This window comes from Aythya fuligula, chromosome 1 (genome assembly GCF_009819795.1).
Source record: "Aythya fuligula isolate bAytFul2 chromosome 1, bAytFul2.pri, whole genome shotgun sequence".
Lineage (NCBI taxonomy): Eukaryota > Metazoa > Chordata > Aves > Anseriformes > Anatidae > Aythya > Aythya fuligula.
In genome coordinates this window covers 45,990,208-46,009,322 of record NC_045559.1, presented here as the reverse complement: position 1 = coordinate 46,009,322, position 19,115 = coordinate 45,990,208, and the positions used below count along the sequence as shown (strand labels likewise).

The 19,115-nt window shown below is 38.5% G+C and overlaps 1 protein-coding gene and 1 non-coding gene across 2 annotated transcripts; both read left to right on the top strand.

Moving 5' to 3' along the window:
- The first annotated feature begins 3,557 nt into the window (after window positions 1–3,557).
- On the top strand, window positions 3,558–15,612 carry SLC25A3 (solute carrier family 25 member 3). The gene is made up of 8 exons (XM_032207935.1): window positions 3,558–3,643; window positions 3,781–3,934; window positions 7,796–7,917; window positions 10,293–10,472; window positions 10,583–10,764; window positions 11,430–11,602; window positions 12,190–12,300; window positions 12,409–15,612. The coding sequence occupies exons 2-8, from the start codon at window positions 3,787–3,789 to the stop codon at window positions 12,567–12,569; spliced, it is 1,077 nt and encodes a 358-aa protein (XP_032063826.1). The 5' UTR covers window positions 3,558–3,643; window positions 3,781–3,786; the 3' UTR covers window positions 12,570–15,612.
- Window positions 10,930–11,170, top strand: LOC116485245. Its single transcript, XR_004252844.1, has one exon. It is a non-coding gene; the product is annotated as a small nucleolar RNA SNORA53 (small nucleolar RNA).
- Window positions 15,613–19,115: the final 3,503 nt, after the last annotated feature.

Sequence of the window (19,115 nt, the reverse complement as noted above, 5' to 3'; positions counted from 1 at the left end):
AAAACAACGCAAACCCTGCAATGCAATTAAATGTCATCATTCTTTCATTTATGCATTGTTTTGGAGAATCTTCAAGAGAAACCTTTCAACTTCAGCGTTAATTCAAAGTAGGTAAAGACTTTTCCACATAAGTCTTTAAAGTGATCTCTGTGTGGTTCACTTGTAGTTAGTAACAATGCATCTTTCAGAAATGAGTGATCTTTTTGTACAGGGTGCAAGAGTACTATTAATGGAATTGTTGAATGTGCTTAAAGCATCCTAAAAACAGCTGCATAAATTATCCTGAATTACACTCTTCTTCATCTCAAAGTTCTGAGGCAACAGGAACTTGTATTCCTCATTTATTTTTCTTGACATTTAGACAGAATCAGGTTAAAACTCCAGCACCAATCACAAAATAGAGCAATTGTATTGGCTGGTAATATAATAGCATCCAAATTCTAATTACAAAGATCAGTTGAATTCTTATGTAGTAATTATTTAAATTCACTTTTAGGCTAAAGGTTACAAAACATCTGAAAAGAGTCTGTCAATTAATCAGGACAAATGTTTTTGCTGTGTATGTTATGCTGTGTTCCTCCTTCCATCATTGGTCTTCCTGTGTAGGATACTGAAAACATGGCAGATACTTATTTTCCCAGTCTGAATGAGAGCTTTCTAACATGAAGCGTACAATTCTTCCATTTAAACTGTGTGGTAATCTGTTAATATTCACAGTTTCAGGTGTCTGGTATCAGGCTAAGAATCATGTGTTCTAACACTTTCAGTGTTGTAAGTTTTATGCTCCTGATTCATGGTAAGGCTGTGAGAGTACATGGTATATAAGACAGGAAACTCAAGGAGGGTCTTTAATTTAAAATTCAGGTTTGAAACATTAATTGCATTTAAGTAGGAAACATTGTGAAGGAACTATTTCTTCTCCAGGTTTACTTGCTAGCAGTATGTCTGTACTGTCCCACAGAATACTGTTTTGTTTTTCTCATGGCTTGACCTGTGAAAGTCTCCACAGTACCAAAATCTCAAATTTTGCCATTTTTTGCCACCACCTTCTCAGGTGGTTCTGTGCATAAAGTGCCTTAATTTTTATTTTATTTGTAATTAGTTTTGTGAAGTTAAATAGGAACAGGTTAGTTTAAAAAAAAAAAAAAGCCTTTAAATAACAGCTCTGTAAGAAGGCTCTTCAGCAGAAAAGATGTGTATACTGCAAATGAAACTTGTAAAATTGTGCGGTATATGTTGTGTATTTTTTTTGGCTTGCTTCACCTAGCTAATCAAAGCAGATATGGGTGAGGTTGTGATGTATAACTTAAAATTGTGTTTACAAGCTTAGGTATTTCAGTGTACTTTCAGTTGTCTGTTTAGCTTTTACTTCGCATTTTTTAATATTGTTTGTTAAGTCTAATTACATTTGTCGAACACTTCCTATTACTTCTCTTTCCTCGGGGAGTGCACCAGGTTGCTTTGCACTGGTGCAACCTCAGGCTATGACAGTTGCATACATGAATGTGTTCATACAGCATACAGCCTGAGTCAATTCAACTTGTAAAATAGTCCTAAGGTGACAAATATGCTTATATGTACTGTTTATATACTTGTATGTCTGGGGAGAACTCAAATGACAAAAAAAAATAATGACAAAGATGAGGGCACTTATAGTAGTGGATAGTAAAAATAGGAGAGGTTTTGCTACTTCCTGCGTTCTGAGGATGTGACTGCTGTAGTTCAGTCTAGTTTCTTTGGATCCTGCTGAGGGAGGTGCTGTGGTATTAGAGCTTCTTCCCTTGGGCTATGAAATCTACTCACAGATCTGACTTAATCCAGTACTGCTTCTCTGGAATCACTGTTTAGTAGCTCTTGACACTTTTACAGTGACTGAGTATGTAAAATACATGCTTACATATTTTGAAAACAGTAGGTTACCTGGAGAACGGGCTTCTAAGAGCTTTGACTTTAGGGGCTTCACCAAAATGGTAGATCTGTGACAAGTTCTTGTTAAGACAAGTTCTTGTAAAACAAACTGGTCTGAAGTTCCTTCATTGTATGCTTCTGGGGTGTGTGTTAATAACAGAATAAAATGTTTACGAAAGCTTTGGGGAAATAGGGAAATACCACTTTGGAAACCAATTCTTGGGAAACTGCTGATTTTTAGAAGATGGATTTAACTTAAAATGGCTGCCTTCTATGAATCTGAGACAAGCAGACATGAAAAGGTAGCATCTTTCAAGTCTCCATCCATTACTACTTTCATTGTGATCAGAAGTCAGATTAGATGGTTCAGGTTCAAATTACAGGCTTTTGCAATCTTATCCCCACACATGTAGGAAAAAAAACTGCATAAAATGATAGGCATTCAGCAGGAACATGTTATCCATGTATTTTCACAGAGACATGTTAGGTTCTGCCTTTTAATGGTATTTAATAGTACAGTGGTTAGAAGTTAATTGTTAGCTAAACCCAAATAACTGGTTGTTCTACAGGCTGTAACTCTTCAAGTATCGGTACTGGTTACGCACACAAATTGCCACTGTGAATATAAATATAGTCACATGTTTCATGTTTCACAGTTGGAAGGAGCAGAGGTTTTCTGTATGTTTAAAAATCAGACAAGTTTGCAAGAATTGCAGTCCTTTATATATAACTTCAAGGTAACAGCCCAAGTCTCAGCTAATAACCTCCAAACATGACTAATTAAAAATAAGTGTCATTGTTTGGCTTTCAGATAAAAGATATTGCTATGAATTTAGATGCATGTGAGTAGAGTAGAACAAGCAATGGCAAAAAGAACAATTCTGGCCTGTTGTCCTTGCTGTCAGTGGCAATGAAGGGAACTGTACTTCAGGTTCTCAACTGGCTGCTAGATGGAGCTATTAAAAGAATGCAAGTTCCAGCTGACCTTTTCCTACTCAGCAGCTGGAGTCTAGTTTACTCAAGAGGGAGTTAGCCAAGTGAGTTAGTTCTGTGGCAGTGCTGTTATGCTCGTCATTTTTGACACTCTGCCTGGATTAACGTTATTAGGAAACAACTGGAGCTAAGGTGTAAGGTTAGCGTAGCAGCTGGTCATGCTGCTGGAAGTTCCAAAGGGCTATTTCTTCAGTGTAGCAGTAAGGGTGTGCTGGTCGTTATGTAACAGCTTTGAGCCCTTTATTAGCGAGGCTGTGCCCGGTGCTTTGTCTTGTGTGCTTACATTAAGGAGCACGATGATGGAATAGATGCCTTGAGGTTAGGGAAACCTTTGAGTCTTTTACCTCTTCAGTAACTAGAGAGATGATCGGTGTTCTAGTTTTGTAGCATGTAAATCCACTAAAATAAGAAAAAAATATTAGAAAAGGCAGGGCGGGGGGGAACCACGGCTGCGGGGCCAGCACCGGGAGCGCCGCCAGGGCCGGGCCGAGGGGGGCCGCGCCCGCGCTGAGGCGCCCGCCGCCCCCTCCCCCGCGGCAGGAAGGGCGGTGGCGCGGGCCGCGCGCGCGCGCGGCGATGCCGGCTCTGGGTGCGCCTCCGCCAATCGCCTGGCGGCTTCTTGAGCCCTGGCTCCTCCCCGCGGCGTCGGCGAAGGACAAAGTCACCGCGCCGGGCCCGCGGTCAGCCTCTGCGCCCTGCCGCCGGCCGAGCAGCGGGCTGCGCCCCGCCGCCATCTTAGGAGGTGAGTCGGGCCGGGGGTGGGGATGAGGGGGGATAGGGGCGAACCGCCCGGCCCCGGGCCCGCCGCTCGCCGCGGCCGCCTCGCCTGTGCCGGGCCCGGTCCTCGCCGCCCCGCTGCGCTCTTGTCGCCCGCCGCAGGTCGCCATGTTCTCGTCCATCGCGCCGCTCGCCCGGCTCAACCCGTTCTACGCGCCGCACTTCCAGCTGGTGCAGGACGGCCTGAGGAAGCGCCCGGAGCCCGCCGAGGCGCCCAGCACGCGGCGGAGCTTGGCGGCCGCGTCTGCAGCCGAAGGTGAGAGCGGCGGGGAGGGACGGGGGGCACGGGGGAGGGCGGCGGAGCGGGCCCCGGTGCCCGTTAGGGCGGCGGAGAGGGCGCAGCGGCCCCCGGGCTGGGGAGGAGCCGGCGCTGGGCCTACGCGCGGCCGCTTGGAGGACGAGGAAGGGCACGGGCGGGGGAGGCGCTGGCAGCCCGCAGCGCTCCGCGGGCGGCGTGTGCTGGGTGGCACCAAGGGCCCGGCGTTACCGGCAGAGGACACGGGAAGGTCCCGGGCCGGGGCGCATGCAGGGGCCCCGATGGAGCCCCCCTGGGGGTGGGAGGCTGCTTCATTTAGCTCCGCTGGGCCTGCGGCCTCGGGGGCAGAGGCTGTAGGCCCGTGCTTCTTCCTGAGGAGAAGAGGAAGCACCATGTGAATCGGTGAATCTGGATGGAGATTAAATATCCTTTTTATTTGTTGTTCTTATTTTTTTTTTTTGACTGTTTATTCACAGTTGGATGCCTGAATGTTCATATGTTTTCTGTTCTCCTTTTTTTCCTCCTCGTAAGTTCAGTAGATGTAGGGCGTACTCCAGATAGCTGTTACATAAGATGCAGTGATGCTCTTTAGGTTCAAATCCAAACACTTCCTGCATGTTTCATTATCACAGTCATGACTTCAAAGGTCAGACCTTGACAATACTCCCAATAGTGAAAGTAGATGTCAAAATTCAAATTCTTTAAAACTTTTGATAGGAAACCATCTCTCTGGTTTTTATTAAAAAAAAAAAAAAAAAAAAAAAACTATAAAAAGATTTCAATAAGATGCATGTTCTGAAATACTATAACTGTTTAAGTATGTTAGTGCTTATTTTTATCAAAAAATACTGTAAAATGACTTCAACAAGATGCATCTTCTGAAATACTGTAATTGTTGAAGTATGTTACTGCATTCGAATTCAATGTAGTATGTAAAAGACAACAGAGGGTTGGACTTTTATTAAGTTAAAAATACTTGTGGCTTTCAGTAATAATAATTTAGCGAAATAAAGCCCAAAATCACTTTTCAGTGTGCTAAACACATTCTGTAAATCCACGTATTTCTTACAAGTGTTATGTTAAATCTTCATATTTTCTAGGCAGATCCTGATCACCTTTGATTCTTTCTTAGTCTTTGCTAGTCTTTCCTGGTATTTTTTTTTTGTTTCACGTGTCATGTAGTTCTCTTGGCCTTTGTGTTCAGAGAACAACCACGTTGCAGAAGATATCTGAGCTTATACAAGGTCACACAAAGTCAGTACAAACCACAAGACCTTTTGAGTTCAGCTTGGGGCATCAACTATAATGCAACTCAGAGACAGAGTGTTTTATGATCAGCTCTTGGAATTTGTCCTTGTTAATGTTTCAAATCTGAAGTAAAGATGACAGCTACATCACGACAAGGACTAAGACTATTTTAGGTAGCAGAGTAGGCACGTTTTTGTACTGCATAATTGAGTAGATTCAGGGCATTTATCTTATCTGTGCATCTAGGTATGTTAGAATGGCATTTTTGACTTCTGAAATAGAAAGTCAGGTATATACTATGGCTTTCTTTTCCTAATACTGTAAGCATAGGTACATGTAAAGAGCATAAGCCAAATTGATAATGGCTTGCTTGTCTTAAATACTGTTTCTGACTGATCTGTCAGACAGATCAGTACCATTTTAATAAAGTAGATATTTAAAGCTCTAAGTTTATATGTCTTCTACAAAGTTTGGGGAGTACAGTCTTTTAACAATAAATTGATGTGTAAAAGGGAGTGTGAAAAAGCAGTTCTGGTATCTTGGTAGTGTAGTAAGTATTAGAGTACTGCCATTCCACGCCACAGGCCAAAGATACAGCTGGACAGAGCTGCCCAGTAATTCAGACCTGGAGTCTGCTCTGATTACACCTGCATAGAAAACTTTGCTTATGTTAAGCTAATCATTCTGATGAGTTTTAAACAGAATATTATTACTGTCTGGAAAGCTGCCAGCTTAACCATGCTATTTAGAGGTACATGCAAGTCCAGGACTAGCATGTGTATAGCAGTGAGCAGTAAGTTTAAAAAAATTCTCACAGGTTATAAATTATTCTTGTTGTTAACTGATTCCTGTCTTTAAGTTTAGGCTTAATACAATGCCTATGATTGGGAATTGGGTTTTTCTTTATTTTAGAATAAAGAGAAAATATCATTTTTATTGTCTTTGTGATTAATTTTGAAGAGTATGGTGAGAAATAGTGTGGTGAAAAATCTGGAATGCTTTGGGGAACCTCTTCTATAATAGGGAAGCTATAAATTGAATGTCAGCTAGTGTTAGTGGGTGATCTCTTGATGCTTTTAAACGTAATTGGAAACTTCTGTTCATGTTCACAAATGAATTTATTTCAGAAGGAAAAAAAAAAAAACACATCAGAGAAACTGAATTCAAGGATAGATTTTTGGTGCCATGATTTTTGTTATTGCTTCTCTGGACATGTTTCTTCTTAAGTTGGTGTAACACTTAATGCCTGTTCTATTATAGTGGCATATATAGCACTAATAGCAAAGGAACTTAAATTATCCATTTCCACTCTTGGGGAATATTTTCTATAAGTGTTTTGTTTTCTATACCCTTACCCTGTATTATAGTTTTGTGTACGTGTATATAACGTTTGGCACAGAAGCAGAAATGTGTTGCTACCTTATGCTTATTTTTACTGTTATTAGTAAATTGTTTTCTGGTTGTGTGTAATCATAATAATTCTTATCCTGTATAGCTTCTTGAACAATGGAAGAGAATCTGATTCTTTTTTTTTAATTGCAGTAACTGCTCCATTAGAATTCATGTGTCAAAAAAAAAAAAACTTTTAAAAGTGGATGATTTTATACACAGTGCTGCATGGAGCAGTGCAAGTTAAATATCCCTTGATTGAATGTGATCCAAAAGCTTCTTTAATGAGCATTATTTATTAACATTAAATGTAATGATTAAGTCTAAAAAAAAATCCTAGAATTTCATTAAATGAAATGTAAATCTCTGTGTCTGCATTTGAAAGAAAAATGTATCTGCATGAAGAATCTGAAAAATACCTGTGTAGAGAAAAAAATATAACCTTAATCTGATCTTTGGACTTCACAATCAATGTCCATGCGAGATTTAAATTATTGTATTTCCTTAATAACTAAGGGAAGGGCTTAAAAAAAAAGCTTTCTCTCCAGGATACTAGAGAAATGCTTTCCTTGCTTATTTCATGGGTATAAGGGAATGTTTAACATTGCAATTTTGAGTCATAATTACTACTAGTAGTTTATGGGATTCATTTATAAGATACAGGTGTGCTGTGTGCTAAAACTTTCTTTCACTGCTTTTTTTAAAGGCACAAACTTAAGTTGGAAGGCCTAGAATCAAATTTTGATAGTTTGAAATGTGTTAATTGAAAATAAGGGAATTATTTTTAATGCTATAGTTACATAGTATAGCTTGGGAACTTGTTTCAGTGTAATAATTTTGAGAAGATAGCACTCAGTCAATTTTGTTTCTTCTCTGATCTTCATTACCATGTCTGGTTGATCGTATATTTGTAATTTTTTTTTTTCTAATTAAATAGAATACAGCTGTGCATATGGCTCAGGCAGATTCTTTATGCTTTGTGGCCTTGGTGGGATTATTAGCTGTGGAACAACACATACAGCACTGGTTCCTCTAGACCTGGTTAAATGCAGAATACAGGTTTGTTCTGCATGTCAGTATGTGGTGAAGCTGATAAAGCATGTTTAGTGTGGTATAATTAATCTACTAATGAAATGGAGCCTTAAACTAATCACATGGACATCGTTGTCCAACAGAGCACGGAGTTTATGTAAAAGCATGGTGTGTCTTTATTTTTTGCTGCAGAATACAGTTGTGAATATGGCTCGCTCAAGTTTTATGCTCTCTGTGGCTTTGGTGGGGTCCTAAGTTGTGGCCTGACCCACACTGCTGTCGTACCTCTGGATTTAGTGAAATGTCGTATGCAGGTTTGTATTAACTTACACATTTCTTAAACTTTTTCTGTACATAGCTGGCACATTAGGAGTTTACAGTAGGCTATACAACCTTTTCTGGTCAACACACAGCAAATAAATTGAGCATAAGTTCTCAAGTCTACTGCTGTGCAACTTAAAATATGACTTTCAAGGAAAGATGAGGCGTTTAGGCTAACCTGGGTAAGTTATTTTTGACTGTATTTAGGACAGGTTCAGCTTACTATATTGGCTTAAAAAAAAAAAAAAAGAAAAAAACAACAACACAGCACTCACTACAGTGTTATTTCTTGCTGGCTGGTAGGCTACCTAGCACAATTAATGTGTCTGAAGTAAGGTAGCATTTTCAGTGTTTTGAAGACTTACAGTTTTTTTACCTTGGAGTAGCATGCATGTATAATTTTAGCAATTAATATCTTGGATATTACTGCATGAATTATGGCTTGGCCACTTCACTTGAAGTGATAGAAGTGTTTCGTGATTGAACTGTAAGTAGTGAAGTCTCATTACAATTGACTTACGGTACCAGATTCAACATGAAAATCATCTACTGAACAGCTGTGGCTAAAAACAGCACTGGGTTTATTCAGGCAAATCTGCACCTCAAGAATGAAGCAAATTAAAGCGCACCTCCAAACCTCTGAAAATATAATAGTTAATGGCTTTCCTGTTGCATAGGCTAACACCAATTATAAAAATGGCTAATTTTTAATGACAGAATGCCTGAAATGATGAGGACATGAAGGGGACACTACTTTCTGGTCAGAACTACTAGTCACACTAGGAGAATTGCGTGTGATGCTCTTCAAAGCTGTGTTCTTCTAGAAGGTTTTAGCGCTTTACAGGGAAAGTTTTTTTTGTATGCTTGAGAACACTTGAAATTGTGGTCTCAAACTAGTCATTTTGTAACTCATTGGACAAACAGGGTACGTCAAGAGTGGGCAACACACTTCTACAAAATGCTTTCTACAAAATTTGGATTGAGGCTTAACTACATGGAAAAACTATTTCTACCAGTAGGGAAAAGCTGTAGTTGCATGTATGTGTTATTTCTGAAAGTGTAGCTGAAATGTGCAGCAGATGTGTGTTACTTGAGCTACAGTTCTGGACATCTTACCTGATGAGGGTGGTGATGGCACCCCCTTCCTTTTCTAGCACGTAGAGAAAAGTGTGATGAGAGAGGTTCCATGTGGCTTGCAGTGTGACCTTGTAAAACCTGTCAACATTTAGCTTTTTACAGGTCCGGTAGGGGATCATGTTACCAATTCTTCCTAGATTCTCCAGGAAGAAAGCTGTTTCCTATCCTCTCATATCTTTTTAGGAGGAGGTGGTCTCCTACATAGATGATTGTTAAACGTGGGTCTGATGTGAGAAAGTCTCATTTTACAGTACCCAATTAAGTATTCTGAATTTCAGTGTTTTGAAATTGAGTCTTTTAAACTTGAAATGTTTACGTGAATTAGTTCTCGAGTAGACTGTGAGACAAAGAATTAGGCATTGTAGTTTTGCATGCATGTCCCGTAGTTTTTCGTGAAAGCTTTGGTTGGCTTCTAATTTGATACTTTTCATCCTCCCGAGGAAATGTTGGATGATACCAAGTATGAAAGGCAAGAGGACATGACTTAAAATTGTCAGAATGACCCAAAACAAATATATGTTTTTAATAAATATATTTTGTTGACTTTTTTTGTAAGATCTGATACTCAGAGTATCAGATGACCTCTAGAGGTCCATTCTGACCTCAACCAAAGTTTTTGTGTGCAGGAAATATTTTCAATGTAGTGTTCACTGTAAAGTCAAAGCACAAGTGCAGAAGTTCTTGAGTGTTCTTTGATTTGCTTTTTTCTACCTATGTTAGTCTGACTGTGTTGAGGGATCAAGCTAACAATGGACAAGTAACCTTTTTTCCTTAAAAATCAGATGAGTGTTCAGCCTTGGTAATAAGGCACAGGTGCCTTGTTCGTAAGTAGGTGTGACATGTAGGCTCGAATAGATTGCTGACAGACTCTGTCAGATATTCGAAGAATCAAATCTAAATATAATTGTACAAAAATAGTACTGTCAGTGTTACGATAGTGACTTCAGTAAATCTTTCTTACGTAGAAAGTCTACAGAGAATGAACGTAAATCACAATTCAGGGTGCTTGCTTCCTGGCTATTGAGGAATATACTGACTGTTGAAATAAGTTAGGGTTTGAGACTAGCAAGCAGCCTACTGCATTTACATTAGTGTGACCTTGTGGTTGTGATGGTATAAAGAGAATCATAGGAATCCACCTGTCTGAGGAATTTAAGAATTTTCTGTGTCAAATGGGGGGTGTGAGAAGGGAAATGATAAGCTATTTAACGTAATTAACTATTCTGTTTAGGTTGATCCACAAAAATACAAGAGCATCTTCAATGGATTTTCAGTGACGGTCAAAGAAGATGGAGTTCGTGGCTTGGCTAAGGGATGGGCTCCAACCTTTATTGGATATTCGATGCAGGGGCTTTGTAAATTTGGTTTCTATGAAGTTTTCAAAATCCTATATGGCAACATGCTTGGAGAGGTAAGCCTTAAGTGTTTGCTGTGAGACTGTACATCAGCAACAGTATTTCTAACACAGAGGAATCACAGAAGGATGACTCATTAATGAAAATGTGTTCAAATTCACTTCAGGAAAATGCATATTTGTGGCGTACTTCACTATATCTAGCTGCATCTGCCAGTGCAGAGTTTTTTGCTGACATTGCTCTGGCTCCAATGGAAGCTGCTAAAGTTCGCATTCAGACACAGCCTGGATATGCTAACACTCTGCGGCAAGCTGTACCTAAAATGTTTGGAGAAGAAGGCATCTGGGCGTAAGTCTCTCAATTTTGATTCAAGTTCTTGATTTGGAATACTTTTCCTAATGAAGGGCTGTTGCTAAAACTAATAGTTGCTTTAGCTTATAATATTTTATGTCTTTGTAGTTCAAGATAACATACTTAGCATCAAAGAATCTGTGCTGAGATGTCTGTTAGTTCCACATGCTCCTTAGATCCATCTTTGTGAGTATCTTTGTGCTGAGTTCTGCTGGATAACTTTAGTTTCCAGCAGTTCCAGTCAGAGATACTCAGCAACTTTTTTGGTTGTACAGTCGAAGATGCTTGAGTCATTGGCATGTGAGAGTAATATAACTGCATGTTAGCCTTATGTTCTGATAAAAGTGGCTGTAAATATGCAAGTCATTTATCGCTATCAGGACTTGGCTGGTATGCAGACATGAGCCTTGCTGCACTTATAGTAGCAGTACTGTATTAGTGCAGTGCAGTGTAATCTGAAAAGTGACAACTGTTAGTTCTTTGGAATGAATAAAACAAGGATGCTCCTGTTCCGTAAGTATTGTGACAATTTGGCCTCATGGTGTCAGTTTTTAGAAGTTGTTCTGCTGATAACAGCAATAAGCTAACATTATTTTTTTTAGGTTGCAAATATACCTTAAATGTTAGAGAAAATGAAACTGAGTTTCTCTTGTCTGGTTAAGTTTCTATAAAGGTGTTGCACCACTATGGATGAGACAGATTCCATACACAATGATGAAATTTGCCTGCTTTGAACGTACTGTTGAAGCTCTCTACAAGTATGTTGTTCCCAAGCCACGAAGTGAATGTTCAAAAGGAGAACAGCTGGTAGTCACATTTGTTGCAGGCTATATTGGTAAGCAGTCTTTAAATCCTGCACTTTGTTAATGGAGTACAGTAACTCAGGAAGTTTAACCCTTCTCAGAATATCAAATAGGTGGAATCAGAATAGGAGAATTTACATGTAACGTTAAAATGTTCAGGTAAAAAGCCTGGGTTCAATCTGTGAGTGGAATGAGTGGTTAAATGGATCTGTAATAGGATGGTACTCTTGATTGTTCTGATGTTAATATGAAGTTTAGAAACATCTGATTCGAGCAGGAAAACGTGCATCTTTGCTATGATGGGAAAGGTCCAGGAAGGTTGAAAGAAGGGGAGAGAAATCAGGGCAGAAAGGTGACTTTTAAATTCCAGAGATTCAGAATGAGTTTTATTTTGGCAGAAGGTTTAGCTGCATGATTGGAGCTGAGGTGTTTCCTGATAGTCACATAACACTAATAAGAATGGACCTGCTATCCTTTTAGAATACCAGGAGGCTTGGCCTAACTCCTGTGCAGTTTATTAGTGGTCTAGGGAAGGTGTGGTTTCAGTTGGTTGTGCTTAGTGTACACAGTAACGGTACAGTTAAAATACCACTAACCTGATGTCAAACTATTCTTTCAGCTGGTGTGTTCTGTGCAATTGTTTCTCATCCTGCTGACTCTGTGGTGTCTGTGTTGAACAAGGAAAAGGGCAGTTCTGCCTCACAGGTTCTTATGAGGCTTGGATTCAAAGGTAAATCCTTACCTTCGTGCATTTCATATTGTTTGTTGTTTTCTGTGTTCTTGAGAGATTTCTTATTTCCTGGCTTCTTATGCTCATGGCTTTTATTGTGTTCTACAGGTGTATGGAAAGGCCTGTTTGCCCGTATCATCATGATCGGTACCCTGACTGCACTACAGTGGTTCATCTATGATTCTGTGAAGGTTTATTTCAGACTTCCTCGTCCACCTCCACCTGAAATGCCAGAATCTCTGAAGAAGAAGCTTGGTTTAACTCAGTAGACAACTCATGGACTGACTTTGCTGGCTGTCCCAGTGATGAGTTTCATGAAACTTTTATATATTTGACTATGTAGAAAACAAACTCTATATGATACCATTATTGGCTGTGCCCTCATCACATGTGAGGGTTTAAATTCTACCACTGTCATTGCCTGAAATAAATGAGAAACGGAGTGCTTAGTGTCTGTTTACTACTGCATATGTAAGCTTCATTTCACAGCAGCAAATGCATTAAATACTTCCCAAGTAAAATAAAAAATAGGCTTTTCTACACTTCAGGAATTAGAGAATTGTGAAATAACTGCAACAAAGTAGGCTTTCACTGTTCCCAGAGAAGTCCCAAGAACCATGTAGTAATTCAGAAACTAACTGCAGTTCTGTGCTATTTTTTTTTTTTTGAGTCCTCTTTCACTTGCTTGTATAAGCTGTTACTATACAGGAACTGGACTCTAAGATGAGACTGCAGTCTGGTAGGGCATCTGGCTTAGGGTATCTGCATTCTCCATAGAGTTGAGGGGAGCCTTACACATAAAACTATTTCCGCACTGAAGTGATCATCCCAACATAACTTATGGTTACTTGACTAATTTCTGCTTTTTTTGCCTTTGAACTGTATCCAAAGACCTTAGTCCTTCTGGTTGTAGTGTGGAATTAAATGGTAGCTGCTACTTTAACGACAATAAAGCTGATGTTAATGAAGATTCTCAAAGATACTCAACCACTAAAAGTTTACTACAGCTTTATAGTAAAATAAAAATTGATTGCCTCTTATTGTAGAGATTCAACTTGCCAGCTTTTCCTTAAGCATAGTACTTCTGTAACTTGATGTTTTTTCCCCTTTTTTGGGGGCTCAATTACCTTAATACAGAGTTTTGATTGAACTGTACATTTCTGCAGTCCAAGAAGCCCATACCATTTTTTGAACCTTAATTGGTTTAAAGAACTCTAGACTTGTAGGCATTGCAAACTAGAAATGTCTTATAAAGACAATTGATATGTTGTTTTTTTTTTTTTTTTTTTTTTTTTTTTCCCCCGGTCTTTTGTGTAAAATGAGCAAGCTACCTTTTGAGTTTTGCTTGTTCAAGAAACTTGATAATCACAGAGCAAAATCCAAAAACACGCATAATAGCATGTAAAGGGTTCACCATGCCCAGTACTACTTTGTTCATTTAGCGGAGCTGGAACATAAGTCTCCTTTGTGCAAAGCCATTTAGATATGTTGTCTTTCAGCATTTGAGCTGATGATGTTGAACTTAGCTTGGCTTCACATAAGTTATATTGCTTCTACTTTCTTAGAGTCAAAAGGAGAATTAAAGCAGGCTGTGCTGGAGTAGCAGACACCTTGACTGCTACATACATCTTACCAGAGTCTGATGTTCTGCTAGTATCGAGAATCCTCCCACTTAGTCATAGGGGATACCCTATGACTTTCCAAGATTTTGGATAGTTAGGCTAAACAAGTAAACTAACGCTTCACATTTTCAAAGGCAGCAATTCAAAGTAAAACCTATTAAAACTACTGTATTTCCCTGTTACCATGACGCTAAACATTCAAGGAGCATACATTCTTCCAAGAACGTCCATTTCCATACATTCTTGGACATATACGTTCTTGGTAACTGTTATACAGCAAAGTCAACTTCTGTTAGTAAATAAAATGCTTTTAAGAAGTATGTTAATGTTGAATTTCAGTGATAAAAGTACATACATGTTGTCTTTCTTGTGAGCAGGAAGCTTTGAAGTTTAACAAAACATGAAATGCTCCTAAGAGCATCCTTGGAGGAGAGCATTAAAAGGAGGCTTTGTACATTGTACAAGTTACTCTGAGAAGGAGAGAAAAAAAAAAAAAGCATCACTTGTGCACTGAATATTATAGCTTGTTTAAAAGTATGGACTTTGCTGAAAAAAATTCAACTTCCTTCTAATCTTGGGAAAGTGAGGCACTACTGTGAACTTTTAAGACTGGTAGAAGAGTGAGACAAACTTAAATTATACAGTGAGGTAAACTGAATGTCAAGTAAGCCAATGATAAGCTAGGTTTCTCAGACAAGACTGTTTCCTGTCGTGTGGAGCAAAATCATGCAGTTTTTCTCTAGAAAAAGTTGGATAACCTGTTGGCAGTTGTATTAAATACATGCAGTATTCACGCAACTTAAATTCTTTTTCTCCTTGCTGAAACTGTCCTATTGAAGATGCTCAGATAGTTCTATCAAGGTAAATCTGAGATAAGACTTCAAGGGACAGCTAGCTCTTCTCTCTTTTTATTTTTTATTTTTTTTATTTATTTTTTTTTTGAGTGAGGCAAAAGAGTTCCACTTCCAGTGTTCTGCTCCAGTGGAAAACCAGAGGAGAGAATTGCCTTGCAGCTGCTAACTTCATTGATATTCATTCAGCCGTGGTTTGGACGCTTGCGATGGAAGGCTTTAACATATGAAATGCTGTTGCACAAAGGGTGACCCATTGAAATCTTTATTCAGCTTCAGGGGGGAAATGGTGGTATTAAAATTATTTAAAGGTCAGCTTTGTTATTGATAACTGTGCTTTATAGCATAACGTGTAGTATGTTTTCTGAAAGTACAGAAGATGAGGTGGGAGAGCTACAGTCCTTTGATGGGCTTGGTTTTCAATGCAAGGAAAGTCCTGTATCAAAAAGGAGCACTCCCCTGGAACAAAATATAACTTAGGTAACTCCAGAATGATCATTAAACCCAAGAGTGCTTTGTAAAACATGGATTGTGTATGTGCTACTTGTGTATATTGCATTATGAAGGAGAAAACATTCTTGCTATTGCTGGAGCTGAGATCTGCTTTCTGGTTTAAAACATGCCGTCTATAAATTTGGAATAAGAACTCCATTGACACCCTGTGTTTGTATTAGAGTGTACTACAGATCAAATATGCTGATACTTGCTGAAGTGCTTGTTACATATTTTAAAACGGGCTATAATAATACAAATAGTTGTAATTCATTTGCATTTCTACATGGAAATGATGTAGTTCACAGTGAAAACAATAAACATCTTGTGTTTTTTTTTATAGCAAATATGAGTACCTCTTGGATAGATGAGCTTAATAGCTATATGGCCTTCTTACAGGATACAATTTGTTGTTGTTGTTCTCCTTATTAGTTGCTGGCTACCATATAATTGGCAGTTCTATACCTGCATGCTAAGTTAAAAGCAAACGTCCTGAATAGCATAACAGGTTGGTGATAATGCTGTAAGTAGCATAGCTGTAATTTTCATTACTACCTGAATCTCTCTATCACTTTAAAAAAAATAAATTATTGTAGAGGGTATCATTGAACACCCTTTGAAATGAACTAAAGTTTTTAACTTTCCCAATCTAATACACTCCTCACTGCTTACAGCACTAAAGCAAGGAGGCAGCTGCACCTCATCTTTTCCACTATGGAATGAGCTTTGCCTCTGTCCTTAGACCAAAGCTACTCTAAAACTTCCCTTTGATTTTTTTTTAGTACAGTGCAGGTATGTGCTTGAAAATCAAAATGAAGGTTCCTAACACCTATACAGACTGTGGGAGAATCATGGATAACTTGCCCTCTGAGGATGTTACTGTGAGTGTGTGAACTTTGATTATAATTATTATTATTAATTAATTAAATTTTACTTCTGTGACTTAAACTTTTTCTCTTTTGCTTGGTAGCAACAAAGTGTCTGAAAGGATCATAATATCTGATTTGGACCTGAACCTCCCAGGAAGGAAGGGTGGCCTGCATATCTCTGTAGGTGAAGGGAAATTGATGATTCTGTAATAGATTTTGCATACATAATTTCCCATGGACACCATGTGTACGACTGTATACTAAGTTTTATGTTCTAGTATTTGGAGATCACCCATTTGTGCTTGAAAGTGAAATCACCAATTGTTTTTCACGGTTTATTTTCTGGTTACTGTTCAAAGAGAGAGAGAGTGCTCTTTTCATGCAGAAAGACCTCTGCTGTTGCAAGACTTCTCTGATCAACTGTGCATCTGAAGTGTAGTTTCCATTTCTCTCACTTGTGTAGATTAAACCATGTAGAGATTTTGTTGAGGTGAGAAGCTTCGTATTAGTCAAAATCTGATATTTTTATGATACTGCATTCAGGCTACCTACACTCATATTTTCATAACTTGTCATGAGGGTTGCACAGCTCCCTGTTTCAAATTTTAAGTCTGTTCCTATACTGGAAAGCAAATTTATTCATTGCAGGCAGTATATTTGTCTGGCAAAACACTGCATAGTTAGTATGTTTTGGACCAAAAATATTTAATAGAGATCTATTTTTACCTAGTTTTTCCTCTCAATATTTTGATATCAGGAGATTAATTGCATCATGAGGGCCTTTTTGAAAAACACTTAGAACAGATTTCTCAGTTATATCAATTTTCTTTTGCTAGCTATGACTATTATGCTTGGTGCTCTCTTTGACAGGGCTAATATGAGGATGCACAGAAACAAACAAAAAAGAGGATTAATGAATTCAGTGAATACCAGGCCGTAATATACAAATGATGAAACAAAGCATTTAAGGTTGAAGGCTATGCAGCAAGCAAGGCATAGGAGACAGCAACACAAAAAAGATACCGAATGCTGAGTGAAGGTGAGAATAGTGAGTGGGAGGAATGATTATCTCTTCTATGAAGCTAATGGCCAAGTAGTTGCAAGATGTGCAGTTATGACCAACCAACCAATCAAGTAGTTGTAAAGGCCTTACTATACTGTTATACTTCTTGATATAATTTCATTTTAAGGGATTTTTCTTGATTGCTGCATCTCTCCTAGCTGTTTTTAATAATATTTTTTTGTTCCAAATTAAGTAATTTCCCCCTCTTTTCTCTGCTAAGCCATATCTCAGCATCACGTTACCTCAGTCTCTCTTCTATTGAGTTTTCAAATGTCTCAGGTCACTTAAACTCTTGTTCTTTGCTGCAGAAATAGTGCCAGGGGCTCACATTAGTCTGACACCTAAGTAGTTTCTCTTTGCTAATCTTGCTGCTCACAGTAGTATAAGGCTAAGCAATAATGAGTAACAGTTAGGATTCCTGAATGGATATGGTGACACTAGGAGGCCGTCAATAGGCTTAGAAGGTCTTTCAAAGCACCACCACTATATAGTTTGATGTTTTAAAGACGTAACGATGCTGCACAATTATGTGATTACAATTATGAGGTCTCACAGAAAATCAACCATGATTGATGTGAAACAGTTTTTGCTCAGAATTAATGTATTGAGAAAAACACTAAACTGCTAGTGTAGTTAATTAACTTCTGTTTATTTGGAAAGTGCAATTTTAATCCCTCCTTTGAAGCAGCAAAGGAAAGCTGAAGATTTGCCAGTCTTAGTCTTGCTTACTGAATGAAAGCAAAGATAAATACATTTTATGCTTTTATACTGTTTTATTATACAAAATAGGCAGTTTGTTAAATATAGTGTCATGCTTCAGAAATACATGTACACAAACGTGCACAAAGAAGTTTTTTGCTCAGATTATAGCTTGTTGTCCCTCAAAATCAGTATGATTTTTTTTCTGTTCTTTTAAAAGAAAGAGGACAAGTCTCTCATTAAGTTTCAGTGTGCTTCCAAATGAAGCGTTTAACTATTGTCTTTCCTTCTTAGTACTACTCATGATGGAGGAACAGTCCTCAAACACTACTATTCTCCAGGCAGTGTCATCTCCCAGTGATCAATTCATCTCTGAAATCTTGGTTACTTCATCTTTCATATCTTCAGTCTCAGTTTGAACTCGTTAGATTGGTCAATTTCTCATTCAGTACAGCAATTTCTTTCTCACGTCGCAATACGTCCTCAACTAATCTTCCTATTCTCAGTGTTAGGTCATTTATTAATGGTTCTAAGATGGCAAAATCTTTTTTAAGATTGTACATCTTGGGTTTTAAATCATTTGCAAACGTAACAGTCTTCAGAACTTTTGCCCTGTCACCTTCAAGATTCAAAAGTCTATCTGAATGTTTGTCAAAATCATTCCTTAACTCAGACAATGCTGTCTTAATTTGTTCAATTTTTCTTGCGTTACTGGATGCTAAGCTTTGTAGCTTTGTACTTCGGTCAATGCTACTAGTAAGCAGGTCACCTATATTTTCTACTGTCTTCTTTTCACCTTTTTCTACTTTATCTTCTAGCGCTTGCAAAGAACTTGTCAATGCTGTCATCTCTGAGACAAGGCCTGAAATACGCCTTATGTCAGTTTTTACTGTCACAATTTTCAAAGTTATGTTTTTTGCAACAGAAGCTGCATTCTCTTCCGCGCTTGTAACTGCATTAAAAAGGGTTGTTAAATTCTTCTGCAGTTCTTCTTTCTTTTTAATTATGCTGCTAGACCACGTTTTCATTGTATAAATATCTTCCTGTAGATGTTTAATGTGAGAAGTTACTTGGAGATCTTCCAGCTGTTCCAATAAGTTCCAAGTCTTTTCACACTAGAGAAACACAAATAAAAATATTTGACAATTTTTCTAACTTAACTCTCACGTCAAGATTAAAGCTATACTCTAATGAAATACCTTAGAATCCTGATATTGAA

Coding starts and splice junctions, on each gene's coding strand:
- SLC25A3 (XM_032207935.1), top strand. CDS start 3,787: ATGTTCTCGTCCATCGCGCCGCTCGCCCGGCTCAACCCGTTCTACGCG. Junction 3,935..7,795: donor GGCCGCGTCTGCAGCCGAAG/GTGAGAGCGGCG, acceptor TTTTTGCTGCAG/AATACAGTTGTGAATATGGC. Junction 7,918..10,292: donor TAGTGAAATGTCGTATGCAG/GTTTGTATTAAC, acceptor TATTCTGTTTAG/GTTGATCCACAAAAATACAA.